Genomic DNA, 25,161 nt, shown 5'->3' on the forward strand with positions numbered 1-25,161 from the left:
TATATTATTTTAATTGTTTCCAAGGGGGTACAGATGACAAAACACTTGATACGTGGTTAACATATAATTAATATTCAACACAAACGTATTGTGTATCGGGTATACATCATTTCTAGATTCTATCGTCTCTCATCGATCTTCTAATTAAAGTTAAATGATCTCATTTCCCGATTTTTTTAAACACTTTCAGCGATTATTTAGGGATGTAAATTAATACGACGATGCTTTCGAGAACGTGAAGAAGCTTTAAAAAGTGCTTATCATAACAGGAAGTGTATATCACCTCACCAGGTGAGGTTCAATCACAACGATATCTACTTTAATTGTAGTCACGGATTTTAGAAGGTCACGTCTCCTAGGTAACCAGGTAAGGAAGTGTGGGCGTCTCGTGAATGTTACAATTGCATCACGCAATGGCTGACGCCCCTTAAGACACATGATCTATCGTGACAAATATGTTTATGAAGTGTTCTCGTATTTTAATAAATCCAGAATGACGATGGTTTCTAGAGATCGTACGATTTAAGGGGATCTTTTTTTAATGAGTTCTCTCATTTTTTTCTATGTTTATGACTATTTATAAGACGAAACAGCTTAGATTATATAGAAAAAGATATAAAATCACGTTCAAAATGTCCAGTATATCTCGTAGAGATTGATAAATTCACATTTTAATCCGAAAAACAGCACTTATTTCCATCAAACATTAGCTCAGTGCTTATATTTAAAGGTACCGCGCACTTAAAAAACACTTAAATTAATCCACTTTAATGTGTTGTAAGACGTTCGTAACACTAAGAACCTGTGTGAAACAACGTTTAATACTGGAAATCAGTATGAAAATATAAATAAAATACTAATTGTGTACGTTTCGCAGTCGAAACACGTATTTTTAGTCTTTTTTAACACTACCGTTTTTAATATAAAGACATAACGAATACTAAAACGTGAAACACAGGCCTACTTTATTGACATTTGAAAAGATTATTTGTAATAGATTTAAACGTGATTTTCCTGTGATTATAGACAAAGAAATTCTTATTCAATAGCATATTCCAGAAATCGGGAATTATATAAAATGGAACAGGAAGAAAATAAATGATCTAAAATATATCGTTTAGTGTTAAAAGAAAAGAAATCGAATAAAAGAAGCGTGTAATGACCCCCAACACATTCAAATAAGGCCATATCTTCAACTTTTAACTCGAAAAATTCATTAAAAAATTACCATTATTCGACTATAAAAATCGTTTCATTAATTGATTTAATAACATTTTTTAGAATATAAACCAATATAAATTAGTAACATTAAAATATTTAATTAAAAATTTCTATACAGTTTGAATTCGCAAATGTTATATATATATAAGAATATATTATATAGGCCTATAGCAAAAGTCATTTTAAATATATAATGGAAAACTTAAATCAGAATTATATGCAGTAAAATTCTAAAGATATTAAAGGTATAACTTATATTTCTAAAAGAATTGAACAATTTTTAGGTAGAAAATATAATATAATGATTTTTGGAGCTTTACCTGCAATAGACCATCCAAAGTAATAATTATCATCCTCTTTAATGTTAGTTATCAGCGCATTAAAAGTAGAGACGAGGACTATTTAATTACTCATTTCGGAATATTAACAGTGATATATTTACATCACGCTCTTCGATTCCAACTGACATCGAATCGAAAGCGGTAGATGTCTTATTTCTAATAAAGATTTATCATCTTTAACTATAATATTTACAGTAGGCGAAAGTAATAGATGTTACAATTACATTCATTTCTAATATTAGCATAAATGAAGTAAATTTAAGTATAATTTCCATGATGTCGACGGTAGTTTGCTATATTTTGATGAATATCTCGGGTAGAAGTGAGAGCGGCAGAACAACCTCCACCCCAATAATCGTGCTGTTCCCCCCTTCTACCCGTTTTACTAAGCAACCTTGACAGTGGTTGTAGAAGGACGTTACGAGGGACGTACTAAAGTATAACCCGGACTTATCGAGTTCTCTAACCTCTGTTGGTATTCATCTTTCAAACTGTAGAGCACACCTATACCGGTAGAAAGGTATAGCTTTAGCTTATATCACGTTTGATGACACTGACCTCACACATTACCAACAGCGAGTGTTAAAGTAAATATTTTATGTGTTTATACGTATTAAAATTAATAACTTTCTTTATAAACTTTCTTTCGACTTAATACTTATTTTCCTCTGTTCGAAAAATATACGTTAATAAATATAATTCTTACCTTGGTAGGGTGATTTATACGTCACGTTTAAGGTAATTCACCGTTAGAAATCGTTAGTAGTAATTTACGATACTGATAAATAATCATTGTATTAGTATAATGGCACCTTTTATTATTTTATTCGAAATATTTTAAAAAATAAGTTAATTTAGGCAAATAATTGGCTAAATTTTCATTAATAAAAGTAATATTAAAAATGAAAATTCCTGCGGTTTATTCGCTCATTTCCTCTGATGATACTTTGAAAAACAGTGCATAACTAGGGGCAAAATCAGAAAGACTTACCAAGAGGATGATATAGATGTTTATGATACCACCACCACCACCACATGTGCCTCAAGTGAAGGGCATTCATCATCTGTGGTAACTGTGGTAATCTGTAAAAAATAAAACCTCTTTGTCCGCGGTACCTGTGCTAATCTGTGGTAAACTTACTGTCTGAAGATCCGCAATAAAGTGATTACTAGTCGTACACTCACATAGGTTAGACTTTTCCTGTAGGATCTGGCATATTTCCAGCCCCGAGTGGTGTCCTTCTTTCATTAATGAAATTTCCCGACAAATTTTCTACTTAATAATAAAGTAAACATTTTAAAAAATCGTGAATAAATTTCGATAAATAAAATTTATTTCCGTTAAATTTTCTCCGAAGCACCCTGGAATCTATGAATAATATACCCTAAGATATATTTAAATATTGAAAACTAAATGTATAAATTTTAATTCAACTGATTATAACGATAATTCTCGATTTATATCTGCAAGAATTATCATTTTAGTGTCGTCTCTCCTGTAAGAAGAGCGAGAGGAGTGATTAATGGCAGTTAAATCAATGAAATTTTTAGTTGAAAGTTGAAGTACGCTGATGAATTCATGTGGAAATCATTTTGCTCACCTACAGAGAAACCTCCACTTGTATGCTATAATGAGCAATGGAGTGTTAGAAATGCTTTTCGGGAGGGGGTTGATTTGACTATTTTATCAAAGAACCTTCTTGCTACAGATTGGTGTCGACTCTGCAGGAGTACAACCCACCGAGCCTCGAAGACAATTTAATACTTGTATTCTAGAATCGATGATAAATTACCTACAACAGCTCACTTCATCAGAATTAGTACCGACATCGGATTAGGAATTCATCCGAATTTTATATGGACATATCCGATGAGAAATGTTACTATTTTAAGTAATGTCCCTTTTGGAATTTTATGTACGAATTTCTAGAAAATTCACTCTAAAAGGCAATCAAAATTGATATAAAAAAGGTTAAAATTTCTAGTTTTTTAATCCTACTTTAAATAGAATTAAATACATACAAAAATTTCCGAAGAATTTTTCAAAATGTAATATTAAATTACATTTGAAAAAAATAGATTTATTATTAATTAAATAAATGCTTTAAATAATATTTAATATTTAAAAAAACTCATCAAATATATTAATTAAAATAACTTTTTATTTAAAAAACTAGAAAAAAAATTATAATTACATTCGACCGAAAGAGCATTCGAGTTAATCAATTAAAAATTTAATTAATTAAAGTATAATTAAGCCGATGCTCATTGTCGACTGCATTATGCATAATATAATTATTAATTTTTATAAAATAATTATTTAAAAAAGAAATTAACGATTCAAGTCACATTTTCTAGACTATTTTTATCAATCTTGTCTTCAGATCTTTGAAAAACTAACCAGCATAACCGAAGAGCATAGGGCGTGAACATACCAAACGAGCATCTCTTCGACAGAGAGGGATGCAGATAGAAGATGAGAGAAAGAGAAGAGGGGGATAGAGGAGTAGAGAGGGTGAGAAAATTTAAAAAAGATCGCGTACGTCTGACGTCACTAACGTGTTTATTTTGGGATACCACTGACTCTGGTCCGTTGGAATGTCGAAGCTGCCTACCTTCAACGACCTTCACCTTAACGTCGTCCGAACTGCTTCACCTTAGCTATGATGTGCAGGTGACAACAGGTCAAAAGTCAAAGCGTGCTTTGAATAATATATTCATTTAAACGTATCGCATGCATTTAAAAAAAAGACAAGTTAAGAGTAACTCTATCTTAAGATGTTGGAATCTATATGACACATTATTAATTGAATTTTTAAATTTAAGATGCCGAACGTTAGATTTATAAAGTAGTTTATAATCTTTTTTGTTTTAAATATAAACTACGGGATTTTATACGATTTATTTATATAATTTAATAATAAATTATGTTTTTTTCCCCCCTTTTTTTCTAATAGAATGTTTACACTTATTTAATCTTTACGTAAAAGAGAGTTTTAAGAATGAATTTCTTTTTAATTAACGCATTTTTAAAGTCGAAAACGTCTTGTTAAAGCGTTGAATGTATTTTTATATACCGATTATATATATATATATATCGATATTTAGCGATGTTATGCTTTGCTGCACGCTTGTCGAGTCGTGCAGTGAAGTTGGCTTTACAACTTAAGAAAAATCTTTATTTTAACTAATTTTACGTAAAATTTTTCCACATAAAAATATTTTAAACTTACGAAACAAATTATCTATAATCAGAAAATTTCATCGTCATCGAAGCGAAAGCACTTACCATCACTTTATTGTTGAAGCAAGACCATATTTCTACAGTGCTTGAGTCCAGTAATTGAAGCAGCGATTCAAAATAACTCGTGACAAAGCCTTACCTGAGTAAGGTCTCGATTTCACGATTTAAATAAAGAAAACTGACGAATCACTTTTAATAAAAAAAGAGGGAAAAAAGTAGATGTTTATACACATCCAAAGGGGTGAAGACAAGGGATGTAACACTCACACACACGCTACTTGTTAAGCTATATTTTTCTGTAAAAACGAATGTTGGACGTATAATGCGTTCTATACACTACAGTTTATGCGTCCGTCCGTCTCCTGGTGACGTCATTTGGTTCCGACCTTCGCATGGCAGCTCACATTCCTGAGATGATTGGCTCCTAATAGAATGAGGTCGGTCTTGTTTCACAAATCGCCTTGAATGCGTGCTGGTCGCTACGAATTTCGATTATTTTCATTTACAAATGTCCCAAAAAGAATAAAAGAACCTAACACAAAAAGTTTTAAGTCGTTTATTAAAACAGTTAAGTCAACAAAGATGACACGTGACATCCCCTTTCGTACCCTCGATTAAACTAGAATCGCGCGGGAATAACACAGAAAAAAGTCCCTAAATTTCGCTCCAATACTCCAAAAATTATAATTATTTAATAAAAACGTAAGAAAAATTCATTACATTATACATTAAAGTAGGGCGGTAAGAAGGAAAGATGAATGAAAGATGGGGAGATAGGCGACGTAAATATTATTAAGGCGATTAAGTTTTTTTAAATGAATTTTTTCAAAATTTATTATAAAAAATAGATGAAACAATGAAGAAGAATTTGCATTTTTAGAATGAATAGAAAGAACCATGCTTGTAATAACGCATAACACGCCAAGTATTCATTTGGAATGTCAACTTCTTTCTATCCTGGTCCTGCATCTCATATATAGTAACATCACCTAGACTCTAGTCCCTAAATAGTGACATAGAATAAGTTTTACCACCTGCCGGTGCCGCAATGTCGTTGCTTTTGTATAACGTTTAATATATAATAAAACACTAAAAATAAACAATCATTTATTTTTAGTTAAGTAACACGTGTTTAATTTACTCTGTAAAAAATTATAATATTAATTTCTCGATTATTTTATACTAAATTCGGTTATTAAAACATACCAAAATTTAATTAAAATATTTAATAACTTTAAAAATTAATATATTTTTTTTTAAGTTGTAATTTGGTTTAACTTAATAACTAATTAAGTGTATTGGATTTACAGTTTAAAATTGGATTTTGTGCAAAAAAATTCGTTAAAATTGTTGGAATTTTTTATAAAAAAAATAAGAATTAAACGAATTTTAATGGTAATAAACTTTTAGGAATTATTTTCTTAATAATTGCGTTATATTAATTATCGTTTATCGCCGGATATAATTGGATATTTACTCGAGGATAATTGGTAAAAAATTGGTTAAAAATTCAATTCCTACTTCAACTTTCCGGTAAAACTGTAAAGAAATTCTTAATTAATCATTGGATAATTATAGAAAGTATCGTGTTAAATAGAATTCCTAATTTAATTCTTGGATAACGAAGTATAACATTGAATGAAATTCCTACTTTGATTTTTTCTTATATAACATAGACTGCGTTATATAAAATCTTTAGCTCAATTATTAAATATTAATTAAATTAAAAGTTTAAATAATTTAATTTTCTTTTTATATACCCCATTAAATTTTATAGAATTTAAATTGGGGAACTTTAATAACTAATTTTAAAGCTTGGGTAATAAAATTACCCATCATTGTCTAAATTAAACGATGTACTTTATTATTTTCTATTCAATTCAAATTTTATAATCCGAATTCCTTATCAGATTACCGAAATTATTAGTGATCAATAATTATCCTTAACAGGATAGCATCTATTATTATTATTATATCATAAGAAGGATAATTTGATTGATTATTTGAAGATAAAAACTGATAAAGACGGAATTTTTACTTCTAAAACACCTCAAAATCCTGATTTTTTCAGACTATCTTGACGATCTTCGTGACGTTTCTGAGTAATTTTGACGCATTAAACAGCCAAAAAATTTTGATTTTTATGGATCCTGTTTAATAGAATTTACTTTTTTATTTCCTAAAAAAGTAAATTCAATTAAACAGGATCCATGAAAATACGAAATTTACACAATTAATAATATTTTTAAGCATAAAAATGGTGTCCTCGTTTAGAATATGCCTGGTACTATAATAGTAAAATCATAAATAAAAGGATTAACACGTAACGTTATAAAAAGTTCTAATTAATTAGGAAATAGGAATCGAGTTTATAATTTCGGTCAGACATCTAAACAGGATATTTTCAATAAAAATTTTTGTTATTAACTCGAAATTATTTTTACATTCTGGTTTTAAAAATGTTTATGGCCTGTAGGGAGGAATTACGGCTTGTAATAGCAATTTATATTTATCGAATTGGAATAATTTATAAGTAAACCCGGAGTATTTTTCAAAATTAAGTTTGGTAAAGTAAACAAAGGGGTAAAAAAATCTCAATGCCCTACTTCAAAATCTAGCGATTCAGGCTTGATTACAACACAAATAATTATAATTTAATTATAGGAGTTGGTGAAAGGCATATTTCGATGACCTAATCTGAGTTTTTCTGAAGTTTTTTTGAAAATTTTATCGAATAAGTTAATACTGGATTAATTTTTATCGAGAAAACGGTATAATTTTAGAAATATCTAGGAAAGCAAACAGCATTACAAAATAAGGCGGATCAGTGCAATGGGCAGACAACGCATTCGAACTATTCCGTGTACCTTTTGTACCTTTCACGACTATGTTATTTGCGATTGAATCTCTTTTTTTCCTAAAAAAAACTTAACAATATCCCACGGGAAGTGAGAAAATCGCAAAAGTTTCGGCTCCTGAACCCGTAACTGTCGCCATAGAGTCGGGGAATGTCATACAGCATGGTCGTTGGTTCTACAAGAACGCTTTTCTAATCGGCTCTGCTGTTTATACTGAAAATGGAGGTAATTCCTCTCTGGTCACGGAAGCACACTTCCTCTGGTGACGTCACAAAGAGGTGTGGCCATACTCCATGAACTTTTGATGATGCTTCTTGGAACTAACTTAACACATCTTCGATATTAAAAAGTATTTAAATAAATTTTTAAAATTCCAATTTTTAGGAAGTTTTATTTTAAAAATTCGGGGGAAAACTGAAGCGATGTTAAACCTTAAATTCGATCAACTTTGATAGATGAATGCATCTAATTACTAAAATAATTTGTTATTTATTATGTATTTAATGCACGATACAGGTTTCGAGCGAATAAAATTAAGGACTTGTCCAGTAAAATTAATTTTATTCCTATCTGATAAATGTAAGCTGTTATTATAGGTCATCTAATCTATCTAATATCATTTGTGTATTTACCATTAGAAAAACTAGTGTAGAAATTACAAATGTTACAATTTTCTTGTTAAACTATTGTTAATATATACAAAGAGTGGGATATTTTTACTCCTCCTCCGTAGGGGTGAACCACAAAAACGCCATCACTCACTAACTGATGACAGGAACTGACTTCCAACAACAAATGTCACACGGTCCCACCATCAATTGTAATTTATCATTGACTGAACCGAAAAATATTACTTAGAAGTGTGTATTTATATACGTGTATGTTATTTTTCTCCCCTTAATATAATTTTAAAGTAATATATTTAAAAAAAAATTTGATGTGGGTTTTTTTGGACGAACAGGTGGAGTACTTAAAAAGATTTAAATCTTACTTTTTTATGGCTTGGAAATATAATTAAATTCAGGAATTATTTTTTTAGGAGTGATTTATAGTCTATCTTCTAAGAAATTTCAATGGTCAGTTGTTCTCTTCCCCTTATGTTACATGGCTTACAGTTTAAAATAGTAGAATTCATTTGCTTTCGTGTCACATCTTACAGTAAATTAAGATTTATCATGATATCCACTTTACTGCTTACTTTAATTTAGTACAAATGACCAATGCTATATATTTATTTTTTTCTGTATTTTAAAAAAAAACTAAATAAGGAAAATCTATTGTTTTCGGTTCATTTCACACGTGGATTACACCATCAGATCAATTTCCATTTGTAAGATACACTCAAAAGCTTAACCCAATTTAATTTACAAAGTTTTTATCTCTTCAACATAATTTAAACCGTTTTTAAAGCTTAAAATAATCTGCTTTATCTCGAATTTTTATGTTAAAATTGTCTTTGAAAATCCTACATTTAAACTAAAAAAATTAATTGAAAAGTTACAGACATAAATTATAATTGGGAATTGATTTACTGTATAAATTAAGCCAATCGACAAACAAACAGACAGAATAATTAGTAAAAAATAATTTTTTAAAATAAATAATAAAATGAATATTTAGACCACATTAGTAGGGCCATATATAAGTTGTAGAAAGTGTCTTGCCTTGTTTCAGCTTAAAATACACTAGAGAAAGGCAATTACACTATAGGAAAGGCTAGAGCCTTTCCTATAGTGTAATTGTCTTTCTCTAGTGTAATTGCCTTTCTCTAGCTATTTTAGAAATTGCCTTTCTTAGTCTTTTATTAAACAATAATAAATTTACTACAATTTAAACTTTAGCCTCCTATTGTGAAATCCTAACTTTATGTTTAATTCAGGCCCTCATATTAGTCTACTCGGCCATTATTTTTATAACCAATTTCCAACCAAAATAAATGGATAAATGGCATTCAAATCACCAGAAATTATGACAAAGTTCATAAAATATAAACAATATTCGTTACAGATTTAACTATTAAAGTTATAATTCTTGTTTACAATTAAGGTTATAATTCATTAAAATTAATCCTATTTTTAAATTTTATATTATTTCCTGTTTTCGATGCGGGTTTGTGAATGCACTGGAAGCAAGGCTGGCTAAATACGACATTAAAAAAAGATTTTAAAAAGAATTTAATAAACTATTAAAATATTTAACCATAAATTATTCGTTAAGACAGCATCATTTGAAGTTTTTTTCATTTTTTACATAAAATTTCAACCTGTTCCTCGAACACGCAATTCCAGCCGACTAACAGTGTGATTTTGAAGAAGAATAACTTAATTATCACGAAAATATGTAGCCAAGCAACATTTTCCCTTAATTTTTCCCTTTTTACCCTTACTTTCGAGACTTTACTATTACCACAAAGTTAAAACCAAAAACAAACTGTTAATAAGACTTTACAAGCCAAATTAATTAAATATAAACTAAATCTTTTCTTAAAGCTTAAACACTTAAAAAAATAATAAAATTTTATACTTTATAACAGCCTGTCGTGCTTTTATTAGTCAGTAATCACTATTTTAGCACGTTGAAAGATCGCGCCGTTAACTAAAAATATATTCTGTAATCAACTTGGAAGTCGCGAGCTACCCGTCGTCCGAAAATACAGAGAAAATTGCTACAATTTAGAAACGACGAAATTATTATACTACAAACAGTAAACTAGGTAATTAATTTTTGGCGTTTTTTTTTTAATTAGAAGTTAATGGAGACGTGATAAAAACAAACGATGAAGTCTCTATACATTTGAATAAGGCAGCAATTGACTTTTACATTGGTTAACTGACCACCCTGTATACGGCTTTGTAACGTAGTAATTTTTATTAATAATTTAATTTTTAAATAAATAATTTTATATTTCATTTACTTCAAAATAATAATTATAATAGTCTAAATTTAAAAGTAAGTTTAAGGTGAATAAATCATAATATTTATTATATTAAAAATGAATTATACCGAAACTTGATGTGAAAGAACAAATAGAAAATGGAGATATTTTTTGATGCAATCATCTGTAGCACGATCTCTAAAAATAGTAAAAGTGACTTCATCTGGAAGAAACTATAAAAAATAATATATTTAATCTCTTATTTTTCTGTAAAGGTAAAACTTTCTAAGCAATTTGCATCTTGTCAATAAAAATTTTGAGTTGTTTTAAATAGAAGAATGTAAATTTAGTCGATTAGTAAATCAAAATTAAGATAATTGTGAATTTAGACCCACTTAAAACCACCAAAATTTCAAATTTTCTAGCATTAAAATACTAACCTTTTAAATAAAAAATATATGCTTTTACACTCATTATTTATGCAAAAACGAGGCATTTTAATTAGCTAAATCGTTCTTGTATTGTGTTATATTCGTATCATGTTAACTAAATAAGTACAGGCCTATAAAAATTACCTGTATAGTACTGTATGTAGTACAGTACCTACAATCAGGCCTTACGAGAGGGGGTGCAGACGGGGAATGAGCTTTAGGGGATCCCTCAGAGGAAGAAAAATTTAAATATTGTTTGTTTTCTGATTATTTTTTTTTCAAATGGAACAACTTAGACCGTAGGCATTAATTTATTTGTTGTTTGTATAAGCAGGCCTCCGAAATGAGGGCCAAAAAATGGTCTTTGCACCGACGGTTCTCCATTCTCTGGGGGCCCTACCTACAATTATCTGTATAGACATCTATAGGCTATAACTACACAGCCTGTAGGTAAGAGACTATCAACGTTACATTAGAAATTATTGAGAATAAAAAAATCTATAATTCAATTTTAATTATATTAAGTCTATCTTTAAATATAATATATTTTAAGCCATAAAATTATTTTTCAACACTAAACTATGATCATCTTTGTATTCCTCTTCTTGAATACTGAATAATTACATAAGAAATAGTGGATAAATCATCAGAAATTTTGCACTACAAGCTCCATTTTCTATTAAATTTAATAATAATAAGTTAGTTTATAGAAATATAAAAGAAAAAATCTATCAGATAAACAAGTTTCTACTATATTCATCGATTTGTTAGATGAAATAACCAATTTATAAGCGTAATATTATGAAAAATTAAAGCTTTATAAAATTGTTAGTTGATTGCTGACTTTTTTTAATTCGAAAGCTTAGATATGGGCTGTGGAATGGGCACTTAACGATTTGCAAAGTGTAAATGGCGATAACATAAAAAGCAAATTGATTCTCTAAGGTGGATTAAGACGTGATAAGGGCCATTTAGTAAAGTCTTGTCGTGTGAAACTTCTATCTTTAAAATAAAACTACACGAAATCTCTCTTGCATTTTCCTAAAATTAATTAAGAATTATGGCCAAACATTTTATCAAATCTTCAAAACATAAGGTCGATTTTTATATTATAATAAAGACAAAACGTCTACTTTATTATTTTATGTAAAAATAAGCATTTAAAAAAATCGTTCGTAAAAATTCGTAAACTTTTTTATATATAAAATCATTTTATTTATAATTTTAAAAAAGTATAACAGTAAGCTTTTTATATGATAAATAACCGTGTAAATAATATTATGGTGTATAAGATATTATATAAATTATAAGTAAGCTTAGTTTAATAAAGATATAAATTTTTTGATAACTTATAGGCCTGTAAGGACTTAAATTTACAGAATATTTCTAAATTTAACAAATTAAAACGAAGTAAAGAATACAAATAACAAATTTTGTGTATTTAAATGAAGTGTGGCAAAAAATTAATTTAAAAAACTCATAAATAATTGAGTAAAATGTACTCATATCAAGACCTTACTCCATAAGCATTGTAGCAATTAATAAAATTTTATATCCTGATTCTGTTGATTTTAATTATATTACGCTTGTAAGTGTTAAATTTAATATATTTTAAGTCATAAAAGTAATTATAAAATTATTTTTTAAAGCTAATTTATGATAATCTGTGTTCCTCTGCTTCAATATTGAATAATTACATAAGAATTAGTGAATAAATAATCAGAAATTTTGCACTAGAAGCTCCATTTTTTACTAAATTTAATGAGAAAATAATTATAATAAGTATTGTGGCATTTAATAAAATGTTATAATACTTTAAAAGAATTAAAAATTCTGAGTATTATTATAATTTAATACATATTACTAGTAGTAGCTGCAATAATAAATGAGATGTAATGCATCAAATCAGACTGAAAAACCTTTGTTCGGATAGTTTATAACCAGAATTAATATAAAAGTTCTTGATTTTCGGCCACTAAATCAAATTAATATCAGTTTTAATTCTATACAATTTAAATATAAGTTTAGAATTAATTCTCATAATAAAGTAGACACTTAAACTGATTAATAAAGCACATGAATTAAATTAGCTATCTAGGAGGCAATTTACACACCATATACACTAGAAAAATTACAATTTATCAATTAAAATCAAGGATTACTAGAAGATATGTAGTACAATGCCTGTATATATATGTACTGTACAGGGTCTATACGAGAGAAGGTCTGTATGTAATGTACTGTACCTGTGTAAAAGTGCTAATTGTCTTCTCTGTTTTTAGTACGATTTCTAGAAATCTTATAAGATAAAGCTTCAATATTTTAGCATTATTATTAGCAATTTCAACAAAATCAAAGCATTACCTTCACACTAGTGTATTAAGAACAAGAGTTGTACTGTACTGTACTGTACCTCTACAGAATCCATCCAACATTAATAAGTTTCATGTAAATTAGCGTATGCCACGCTCAGGTTAAGATGAAATAACAAAACATTTTACTAACTAAAAAAGTACTTAATTTAGGATTTCATCAGTAATGAAAGTATACTCCTATAGCCTACCTAAGTTAGTTATTAGTACTTAATTAATAGTTAATTAGTCTTCCAAATAGTAGTTAGTTAGTTAATTATAATTCGTCTTAGAATAATATAATATTAAGTTTAATTATAATTAAGCTGTATCCTACAATTCTAGAAAGAAAGGGAAATCTTATTAGAGAAATTCATTTTCTACAGCTATTTTAGTGATTGATGTTACTTGGCAATATAAGTAGGTCTACTAAAGAATTAAGTAAATAAACAGGAAAAAATAATTTATTTGTAACCTTAATATTCTCTTGAAATAGCTCCCATTGAAAAAATACATAGACTTAGATTTAGTTTCTTTTCAAAAATTTAAATGTAATTATCCATATTTTCTAAATCATTAAATGATAGCAAATAATTGTTATAAGCGGTATATTAACATTAATGCCCTTATATTTTTAACATTCTTTTTTTAAATAAAATTTATAACGTTTACAACAAAATGGCTTCTTAAACGAGCAATTATTATAGGCCTATAGGCTATAAAATTATATTATTTTCTGTAAAATGTTAACATTTTTATATCCATTATAATGATTTTTTTACAAGTAAATCGCTTTATTTTTTGTACGGGACACTTTTCCGTATAATTTCTTTAAAATTATAATAAAAATAACACGAAATAATGGCTTTAAATGTGCCATTTTAATGGAAAAACTCGGGTAATTTTAATTATAAATTCATTTTATTATTCTAAAAAAGATAATCCAGATTATGGACTCTGTAATAATTCTAGATATTTTTTGTATAGAAAATTGCATATTTTATACAGAATTTTTATATTAAATTATATAAATTAATACAAAAAAACCGAACGTATTTATTTAGCATTAGTTTCTATTAGTTATAACCATTAAAATTAATTAATTAATTAATTTTTAATTCAGTTTTCAATCTAAAATAATTACGTCTGAGTAAAAGAAGAATCGAAACAATAGTATTTTAGATTGAATTGTTTTTTTTATTATTATTATTTTTATTTCTAGTCTTTCCTCCCTTGCTTTGTATCAGTATCAAGTTACTTTGCCAGTTAATGTAATATATACCATTAACCTATTTACAATAGCAGCTACTGATCTATGTTGTTGGTAACCGAAATTGCATCTAAGATTAGAAAAATAAAGAAGAATTAATGTCTTGTGATACTAGTGTCTAGCTGCTAATAAGTAGAATTGCCACATTTTGGCCTCTGGGAAGTGCCCACTGGCCTCTAACCATTAAAACGTCAAAGATTTCACGTTCTACCTCGACTACCAACCCTATTGAGTGTATTTTTCACTCCAAGGTGTCCATGACTACTGACCTTATTGACTTGATTTTTTACTTTGAGGTGTCTATCACCGCAGAAGATGCCAGTCAATGTTTGTCTGTTGCCTTCAATGGCAGTCGATGCAAGTTTCTTCTACACGTATCATAGAATAGAGTTAAAAGACTCGATTTGCGGTTAAAAAAGCGGGTTTTCTGGCTTAAAAATGGCTCATAATCAAAGAAAAATTATTATTTATGTGCTTTCAATGGCAGTCAATGCAAGTTTCTTCTACATATATTATAGAATGGAGTCAAATGACTCGGTTTTTAGTGAGAAAGCCCAGTTTTCTGGCTTAAAATATGGCTGATAATTAATTAAAGGTGTATTAATAAATATATTTATGTGAGGTAATTTATTTAAAATACACGAAAGAATTGAATCTTTATAATAAAATAAATGTTAGGGAATTAATATATATCATTTCTTTTTATAAATTTCTTTTAAATTAATAGGACATTCCTTTAAAAATTGATAACAAAGAGACTATAATACATACTCAACAACTATATTGCTTACATAATAAAGCAACTGCAAGCATTCTAATAAGGAATTTCATTGTTCTATGAAATTATCTTTACAAAAAATGTTACGAGTTATATTTAATTTTAAAAATTAAAAAGAAATTCAAGAAATTATACAAGCAAAACATTATTTTTCTACTTTAAAATTAAAAGAAATAATTTTATGAAGTTTAAAACTTTTAAAATACTCTTTATTGTTGTTTACACCATTTGAAAAGTTAACAAAACTAGATTATCAAGTATTGACTGTCTAGTATCAGTTTTTATAAAGAAATTTATCCAAACCTGAATAGATTTTAAAATAAAATATAAATAATACAAGAGAAATTAAACTGTTTTTAAAAAGTTAAAACTCGATAAATTTATTATTATTTCACTTATATTCTTATATAATTTAATAGAGAATTAAAAGACGTTTTAAAAATTCGTTATATTTTAAAGTTGAAAGGTCAGACAGACTAACAAATGAAATTTAAATTTCGATTGGACTTTTTAAACACAATAAACTCGTTATAGTTAATGTAAAAATAAATTGATTTTATATATATTTTATGTCAAAATTTCGTAGTTTACTTAATATATATTTAAATTAATAATACAAGTTTAGTTATCAATGAGAATGTTCGGTCGTTCTACAGGTAAACAGGATTTCCATTATTACGGGTCTTAATTGGCTTATCTTGTGTATTGATACTTTCTTTAAAATAAAGAATACGTTTATAAATTAAATAAAATATATTCCAGGTCTATCTCATAAATCTATTTCCTGTTGACTAAAATAATTAGTTTTATTCGTGTCTATCAACGATTAATTCAGACAATTCATGACCTTCTACCAGAGATGTTTTCGACTTACCGAATCAAAAAACACCCTTGAAATTAAAATTTTATGAAAATTAAATTGATAAAAATCATAAAAACTGTTTGTTTATTTATTTTCTCAACTATTTACTCACATATTTTTATAAATTGCATTTAAAAACTCTCCTATTTTAAGCTTAAATTTAATCATGTAATTCTGCTTAAATCTTTAATATATATATAAAAAATTATTTTAAATAACTTAACGCTTCTAAAATAATTTAGAAATTTAATTATAATTTAAAATGTTTAAAATAAAATAATAATAAAAAATTTACAAATTTTAATTAATTTAAATTTATAAAGTAAAATGAAATTTTCTTACCATTAACTGGATAATAAAATGGATGGAAAAATAATGGAGTCATCTGATAACGAAGAGCATTCATCGACTAAAAAAAATTAAATAAATAAAACTAAAAAAATGGGGGATAAAAAAATCAAACGAAAGTTGACAGGACCCACTTCATTTACTATTTCATCTTCCGCCACCTTCCTATAAAATGCCTGTTTTTTGGGGAACAACCATTAACGCCACCTGGTGTCGACCGTTCGAACCAGTGTCTTCTAAAAAACAAAAACACATAGACAAACACACACACACACACACACTTCCGATTTGAAAATAAACTAAATAAATAAAAATCGAAATAAATAAATAAGCTATCGAACTAATTCCCTGTTTTTAAAATAAATTTCTTTAAGCTTTACGACATTTTAAATACGAGAAAAATACATAAAACGGGAGATATTTTATGGCGTAAAAAGGTAGTTTTTACATCGATGACGATTGGGCTTTTATAAGGGAATTATCGCGGAAAAGAGAAATCTCTTTTGATCTAGTAATGCTGGAATGGGCGTGGCTTAGTATCAGTCGACGAAACATGCCAATCACGAGATTCAGGTACCTCCCATTTACCGTAGATAAGAGGATGTGCCATACGTGATTTTAACCAATCAGATAACGACTTAACGGATGAATAACTGTTTGAATGAAACGATCATTATGATTGTTTATAATATTAATATTACTTAATTTAATGACAATTTTTTAAATATAAATGCTAATTAAATTAATAATTATTCATTTATTTTAAATATAGGCACTATAATTTTATTATTTAAACATTTTTTCAACGTTTAAATTTCGTTACCTATCAGCTTAAATATTTTATAAGTGTGGATTCGTGACCTATAAATTTGTAATTTATCCGTTTTTATTTACATTCGACTAAATAATTAGATAATTTATAGTGTTTTTTTTACAGATATAAAAACATTTTTTTAGAAATTATAGCTTATAATAAGTGTTTTACTATAAAAAAAAATTAGAGCGTAATTTAGCAAAAATGAAGCCAAATTTGAAGGAAGTTTATTATTTATTTATAGAAAAAATAAATAATTATTTTTTGAGTGGAAATGATATAAATTTATCCAGAATTAAATCAAATTTATAGCCTTTTTATACAATTTTATTTATTTTATGTAGTTGGCCTTGATTATATCAGATTATAATTACGACTGTATGCATAATTACACAAGCGTAATTATTTTTTTTAAAGTATAAAAAAAATATATTTTTAAAAATTTTGATAAAAATATAATCTAACCATTTTTAAATTGATTGAATCATAAAGCAAAAATGTATATCCTATTATTTATAATTAATTTAACTACTTAAATTACTGTTTAACTTCTTTGAATTTTAAACGTAATTACTTAACTCATTTATTTTTTATTTGTAATTAAGAAAAAATAAAGAATTAAATGTCCAATTCTTTGTTAAGTTTTAGACATAAATATAGAAGCTGTAATATGTAAAAAGACGCCACGAAAATTTAAACACCTGCTAATTTTGCAGCTGCAATTACGTGATTTTTGTTTACTTTTAATTTAAAACACCCTAAGGGTTTATTTCAATATAAAATATAAAATTGAATCTAGTTTAAAATGGGGAATTCCCTCAAAAACGTATTTTGTAAAAGATTGCGCCCGTTCAGGACTGATTAAAAAATAACAATAATTTATAACCTTTCAAAGTTTCGTTTAAACTAATTTAAATGTAAATTTATTACGTCTCAAAGTCTATAGAATTTGGTATGGGTCTAGAATAGGCCTGAATTTTGGATTGATTTATCACGAAGAAATTGGCATAAGTATAAGAAACATCTTCATTGACGAGTTCCTTTATGAAGTGTAGTAGTGTCCCAAAATCTATGGTCACCCCTATACTTCTCGTAATTAAAAAATCACCCATAGAAAGTATATTTTTTAATTATATAAAGTTAAAATGTACTGTACAGTACAGTACAGGGTGATTCAAAAGTCTTCATATAAAGAGTTTACTTTCTTATATATTCACTTTTAAGTCACACAGTGTGATCTACATGGATACCATTAACTGAATGCATAAACATATATACAGCAATTCTGCTGTTATGTGCACAAACACACATTAGGCTAAGTCATTTCGGGTGATTTATATTGATATAGAGACACTCACCTTGTATCTGGTTAATTAATTGAATTTTACAGACTAAAATGCACTCAAAATATTATTGTAGATATGTTATTAATTGTCCCATTAATAAAAACTTTATGTATAAAAATTATTTCTAAATGTTTATGACAATTATGGAGTTATTCTAAATAAATATAAAGTAAATTATTTAAAAAAATCTAAACAGAAAATAAGAGAAAGAATATATAAATCTTACCTTATGAAAAGTTTTTAAGGGACATATATATTTTAATTAACGTTTTACAGTATGTAAATATTATAACACAATTATTTAGTAATTTATATCATTAAATATTATGAAGATTCTCCAGGTAAATTAATGTATATTATGAGTATAAATTGTATAAAAATTACTTAAGAGTATAGTTCAATGAATAAAATTAATATTAAGTTATATATAATATTATTTAATAGGTATATAAACAACCTTCTCACCTCGTTACTTAATAATGCAGCAACGTAAGAGCTTTACTCATTCATACACTCAATATACCCGTAAGTATATAAAGCAATGAATGAACACAATAGCAAGGTATAGGAGTATTACTCTAATTAGTGTAAATACGATAATATTTCGATAATATGACGCTTTAGGCAACCTTCTTACATCGTTACATAATAACACAGCAGCATTTAGAGCGTTTAAGTTGGAAACATTTTTATATAAGCCCTTTCCCGTACGAAATGCATTGTCAAATTGATGAAAATTAACACTTAATCATAAATAATTATTATATCTCTCCAGGCTATAGGTCTGCCTCCCCCTGTCTGACTTTTTTCTATGATTACAGTCGAAAATTCATATTAAAATATAACACTATATTACTTGTTCAACTGGAAATTTTAATTACTTTTGTGTAAATAATGATTTGTGTTTAATTATTTTGCGCATTTTTTTATGTTTTGTTTAACAATAGAATATAAGAATCCCCAGCGAATATTCAGTTTGGAAATGGAGTAATAGCCTTAAGTTATCTTTTGTTTTCGGAGTGAAAATCTCTTAATTATCTTCGTAGACAGCTTGGTAAATTATATTATCCCTTTATTTTTTTATATTTTTTAAATTTATGTGTTATATTATTTGACATATTCGTTATATTCATTAATAGCACATCTTTAAAAGTTTTATTTAAACACATAAATAAGGTAATGATGTTTAGAGTTATAGGCCTATATCATAAATTTTCAATTGTAACTACATAATTTATACTTTAAAACAATTTAATTAAAATATTTTAAGTATAAATTGTGTAGTTTAGTAGCATTTTAGTAGAATTTTAGTAATAATCTAATATACAGTACTTTCCTAGTATTTGATTAATGATTTAGAAATACAGTAAAACATGCTAATGCGACCACCCTCATAAGGTGACCACCTGTATAAGGTGACCATTTTGAACTGGTCCCTTCAGTTGTCACATTAGAAGGTTCCAGTTTAGTAGAAAATAATCTTCAAAATATATTTCTCATTTTTTTAATAATAAAATTTAATTTTCGCACGAAAGGGCATACTGTTACAGCTATAGATGTACTGTACAGATATCAAAAGGAGCATCAGATATCGTTGTAAAAGTAAATCTATGTAGAACTTTGTAAATTTATCTTTACAAGTAACTCTTATGTACTGTACTGTACAGTACGTTCTACGGGTGTTTGTATGTATATAAGTTTAAAGATGTATTTATATAGCCGTAGGCCCATTACAACATATAGTTAAAAACAACGTCTAACTGTACAGAAAGCTATTATTGATTTATCTAATAGGAAATATAACAGATGTAATCTTGAGAACTGAGAAAAAATGTCCTTCAGTTTGTGAAGGTAAGTAAGTCCATTAATATAAGGATTTAATCATCAAGGATATTATTCTGGAGATGACAGACGAAATTAATGAACCGATTGAAAATTGCTAAACGGTTGAGAGCTTTTAATATATAATATTATATTATATATTAAAACTGGAAATTAACTACAAGAATAAGATTTTACTCGATAGATATCTTAATAATTAGAATTGTTAAGCAATATTCTCTCAATATTATTTATGGGTGAATGTAGAAATCCTCTGCTTATGCAAATAAAGTTCTTCTATGGATTCATCTCAATGAGATCAAAGAAAAATTACAATATTTTTTATAATATACGTGAAAATTAAATGGTAAATATGTTGATAAAAAATAAGACATACTCTAAATGGATAAATTAAATAGATAAATAATTGAAGATATTTCTTTAATTTTCAACTTACTTATACAATTTACAGTAAATACTTGATTAATTATTATAAATATTTAGTTTACAGATGAATTTTTGTAAGCAGAAAAGAAATTTTTATATTTATTCGCCAATCTAGTTGTCTGTTCGTGGGATTTTTCAGGAATTAGAGAATTAAACACTTTACTGGATACAATTATAGAGCATTACGCATATTAATCGCTCGATATAGTGAACAATTTTGACGGTCTTTGCTACTCTTTACAGTGAATTCTTCATACACCGTACGATTCGGTTCAGTCTTTTGGGGGTGGTTCATTATATCGAGTATCGTAAATTATAAGATTTTATATATAATAGCAAATTATCCCATCAATTAATTTCTAAAGCATCTTTTACATTTAAAAAATTAGCAATTTTGAGGTAACTTGATTCGATATAACGACATGTTGAATAATAAATAGCCTCTTGTTAAGAGTTTACCATTAAATTATGTAAGAATTTGTCAGTAAATAGGATTTCTCTTGAGATTTAATGAAATTGCAAGTAATTTCTAAGCTTAGACATATTAAATTGATTTATTCCAAAACAAATCTTTCAGAGAACGTCATTGATGCGAAACTTTGCATTTTTAATTATTTTCATATTAATTTTAATTAAATTTATTCATTAAAAAATGTATTTTAAATATTCATAATTAAAACAATAGACATTTAATTTAAATACTTAATTTTATTATAAGAAATTCTAATTTCAGGAGAAACAATGAATATCACTTTTCTTTCCAAATTTTTTTTTTTCATTAAATTTTCCCAAAGATAAGGAAAAACAGATTTAAAATTAATATAATATAATTATAAATAAAGTTTTGTAGCAATTTAAATATTGTATAACCTATATTTATGTTAAAAAATAATAATAAATTTTAAGTAATTATTATAATAAAATCACATAAAAACGTTCTTAAAATAAAATATTAACTTAAATTTACTTATGAAATAATGATAATTAAAATAATTTTATTTATCTTTCCGTTAAATAAATTAAATTTTTAACGAAATTTTTTATTAAAAATCATAAAAACTCTTCGTTAAGACTAAATGTATATTAAATCGATAAAAAAATTCAATAAAAAGGTATAAAATAATTCTGTAAGAAAAATTAATTATAATCAACGCATTACAAAACCCAATTAACATTTATAATTAATTGTATAATTTGTTAAAGCATTAAATATAAGTGATTAACAGTATTTAATTAAAATTATCATCAACTTATTTTTGAATTTAAAAAAAAAGTTATTATCTCGTGTTGGATCTAAATTAATGCCCTTATTTCCGTTCATTGTATTTGTTGAAGAGGATTTTTTTTTAATGCAGACATTTTGTAAAGCGTCATTTTTACTCTAAAAACATAAAAAAGAATTTAGCTAAAAATATTAAATAAATTTTAATAAGTTCGACACTAAAAAGCCCACAAAAACATATCGAATTTTAAAAGATGTTTCTAATTAAAAAAAACAATTAAATAACTTCTAAAAATATATATTAATTATAATTATACTCAAATATGATGTTTTAGAGCACTTAATTATGATTTTTTTTTAAGATTCGAAGGCCTAAATGTCACTTAAAAGTGTCATTTAGACCTTCGAGTGTCGTAATTTAGTGTTAAAATGATATCTAAAGTGTTAAAGTGCCAGTTTAAAGTACATTAACACTTCAAGTATCATTTATAGTGTTTAAAGTGTCCAATTTAAAGAAGTTCGGGTATCTAACTCGGGGTTAATTCTATTATTTAAACTTTCTTTGCGGTTCTCAGAATCATTATCAACAAATCTGATGATATTTATACTCGAGTACATAAATTATCCTTAATCTAATGTAATTTATTAATTTCTTACTTTATCTATTCTCTTTCTGCAATATAGCCTATAGGCTACGTTATATCGAGGATGTCTATAGTATAACGCTTTAACACATTGAATTATGACTTTTCTGTAATCCCTTCTTGCGATTTATACGATTAACTGATATTTTGACCACCCTGCATACATATACGTGCATATAAGCACCCAAAAGTTTATAAAATTTTATTTGATTTTCTACATTACCTGTTGATTCGGAATGTGTGCTTTAAATCCGATTTTTCTATTAAAATAAACATTTATTTCACTCAAATATGATTGCTTTTAGTAAGTAATAAAATAAAATTTCATTATAGAGTGAAATTTATATTATCAATTCGTTAAATTTTTTATTATTTTATAAATATCTTTAGAGTAGATTCCCAACTGGTAGATCACGAGCTCCTAAAAATAGAAAAGTGTATTCTTTTGGAATGTCTTTATCTTCTACGATTATATCTCCTTCCATAATCGATTTACTGCGATAATATATTACAAAATTTAATGGAAATCTCTATTTTCTGCCATTTAAAATATGATAATTTCTCTAAATTATTGTAGATATCATGGGCGAAGATAAATATGTTTTAAGGATTAAATTAAGAATTAAAGCATTTGCTCCTTAAGAAGACAATTATATTTAATACATTTTAAAATTATTTTACAATTTTTTATACTATACAAACTCTATTTTATTACTTTTAGAGTTGCTTTAAACTTATAAAATGATTATATAAAATACAAAAATGTGAATTTTATATAGATTATTCGATGTTTAATTCCATAAATTCCAGAAATTCAAGCTTTTAACTATACAATTTTTCAATAAACTCTATTTTCTTTAATTTCAATAAACTATTTTTAATTGACAAGTGATAAGGAGTGATGAAGACTTGAAATATCTTATCTGGATCTGTGAAAATCGCCAATCACCTTGACATTATCACATGGTGATGAATGAGATAAGGAGGAAAAGAATTTCAAATGAGATAATATTCAAGTGAAATTCTTGATAAAGATGTTAAATCTTAAATGTATATTTTCAGATATAACTTGTGTTCATTTGAAGTTAGATTTACACTATAATAAATCGAAAAATATATGTAAAACATACCTTTTTAGACAGTTTATCTTCTAAATTAAATTAAAAATTAGGATATTTCTATATTCATTTATACAAAAGCGACTTATATTGTGTTCTTGTCAATCAAAGTGAAAGTATTTTAGTGTACTGTACTGTATTATACAATAAACTTATGTATACTCCTAGACCTAGGCTCGTATAATTTGTAATTATAAATATAAATATGTATATGTAACTATAAATTAATCCCTTAATCTATATAGGATGAATGGAGATTATCTATCAATCTTTTACAATACGATCATACTTTATATATATTTATATACATGAATAGTATAATTTAATTCTTATGATAAACAAATATAGTAGAACAATTATCGTTTAATCAACTTTATACCCTTAATAAATTCGTTTATTCTTTAATACATTTCTGTAATTTATAATTTTTCGCTAGTCGAAAGAATATAAAAGGTGTAAGTCTGTCTGTCGGTAGAGGTTCCTATAATCTAAAAAATTATATATACATTATCACAAGTTTAATAGCAGCATCACGATTCCTCTCACACCAGTATTAAGATTTTTTTCTCGAAATAAATCAAAAAATTGTAAGAAATCGGTTTAAATTCCATCGAAAATTTTATATTATTATTAGAAAATAATACGTATATATATTAATTATAAATATTTTAAGGAATTAATACGGAATTTTTAATAAATATTTGCGCTTATACATTACTCACCTGATGAATCACCTATTATACAATTACTCACCTATAAATTTTATATTTTATATATAAAATTCGTATACAAGATGGCACTTTTATAATATATTTGATTATTTTTAGCGAGTGATTCAAAAAGTTTTTATCTAAGAAGACCACCCAAGATGCGATACGCTTCAGCTGCCTCTTAAATCAATGGCTACCGAAAGTGAATGTAAAGAATCGTTCTCAAGTCATACGTAAAGTTATATAAAGTTCTATATATATATTTGTTTAATTAAAGTTTATATTTTAATTGTAAATAATTTATTCAAACCTAACATAGGTAGAGAATATTATAGTTAAGTTTTTACATTATATTTCTACATAATTAATGAATTTTTCTGTATTTTTACATGTTCTTACCGTAGATAATAAGTTGATAAATTGATACAAATCTATGCATTTGTCCTCTTCTATAATTTCC

General features: G+C 26.5%; 1 protein-coding gene across 1 annotated transcript in view; it reads right to left on the reverse strand.

Annotated features, from left to right (window-relative positions):
- The window catches only part of LOC136976919 (thyroid hormone receptor beta-like), a 28,767-nt gene extending 12,025 nt beyond the window's left edge, over window positions 1–16,742 (reverse strand). The window contains exons 1-2 of the mRNA XM_067272293.1: window positions 16,714–16,742; window positions 16,574–16,640 (exon numbers count right to left, since the gene is read on the reverse strand). Coding sequence (XP_067128394.1) covers window positions 16,574–16,637 — 64 coding nt within the window. The 5' untranslated portion in view covers window positions 16,638–16,640; window positions 16,714–16,742. The remainder of the gene's footprint in view (window positions 1–16,573; window positions 16,641–16,713) is intronic.
- Between the last annotated feature and the right edge of the window lie 8,419 nt (window positions 16,743–25,161).

Source organism: Centruroides vittatus, unplaced genomic scaffold, assembly GCF_030686945.1.
Source record: "Centruroides vittatus isolate TY-2023 unplaced genomic scaffold, ASM3068694v2 contig_436, whole genome shotgun sequence".
Classification (NCBI taxonomy): Eukaryota; Metazoa; Arthropoda; class Arachnida; order Scorpiones; family Buthidae; genus Centruroides; species Centruroides vittatus.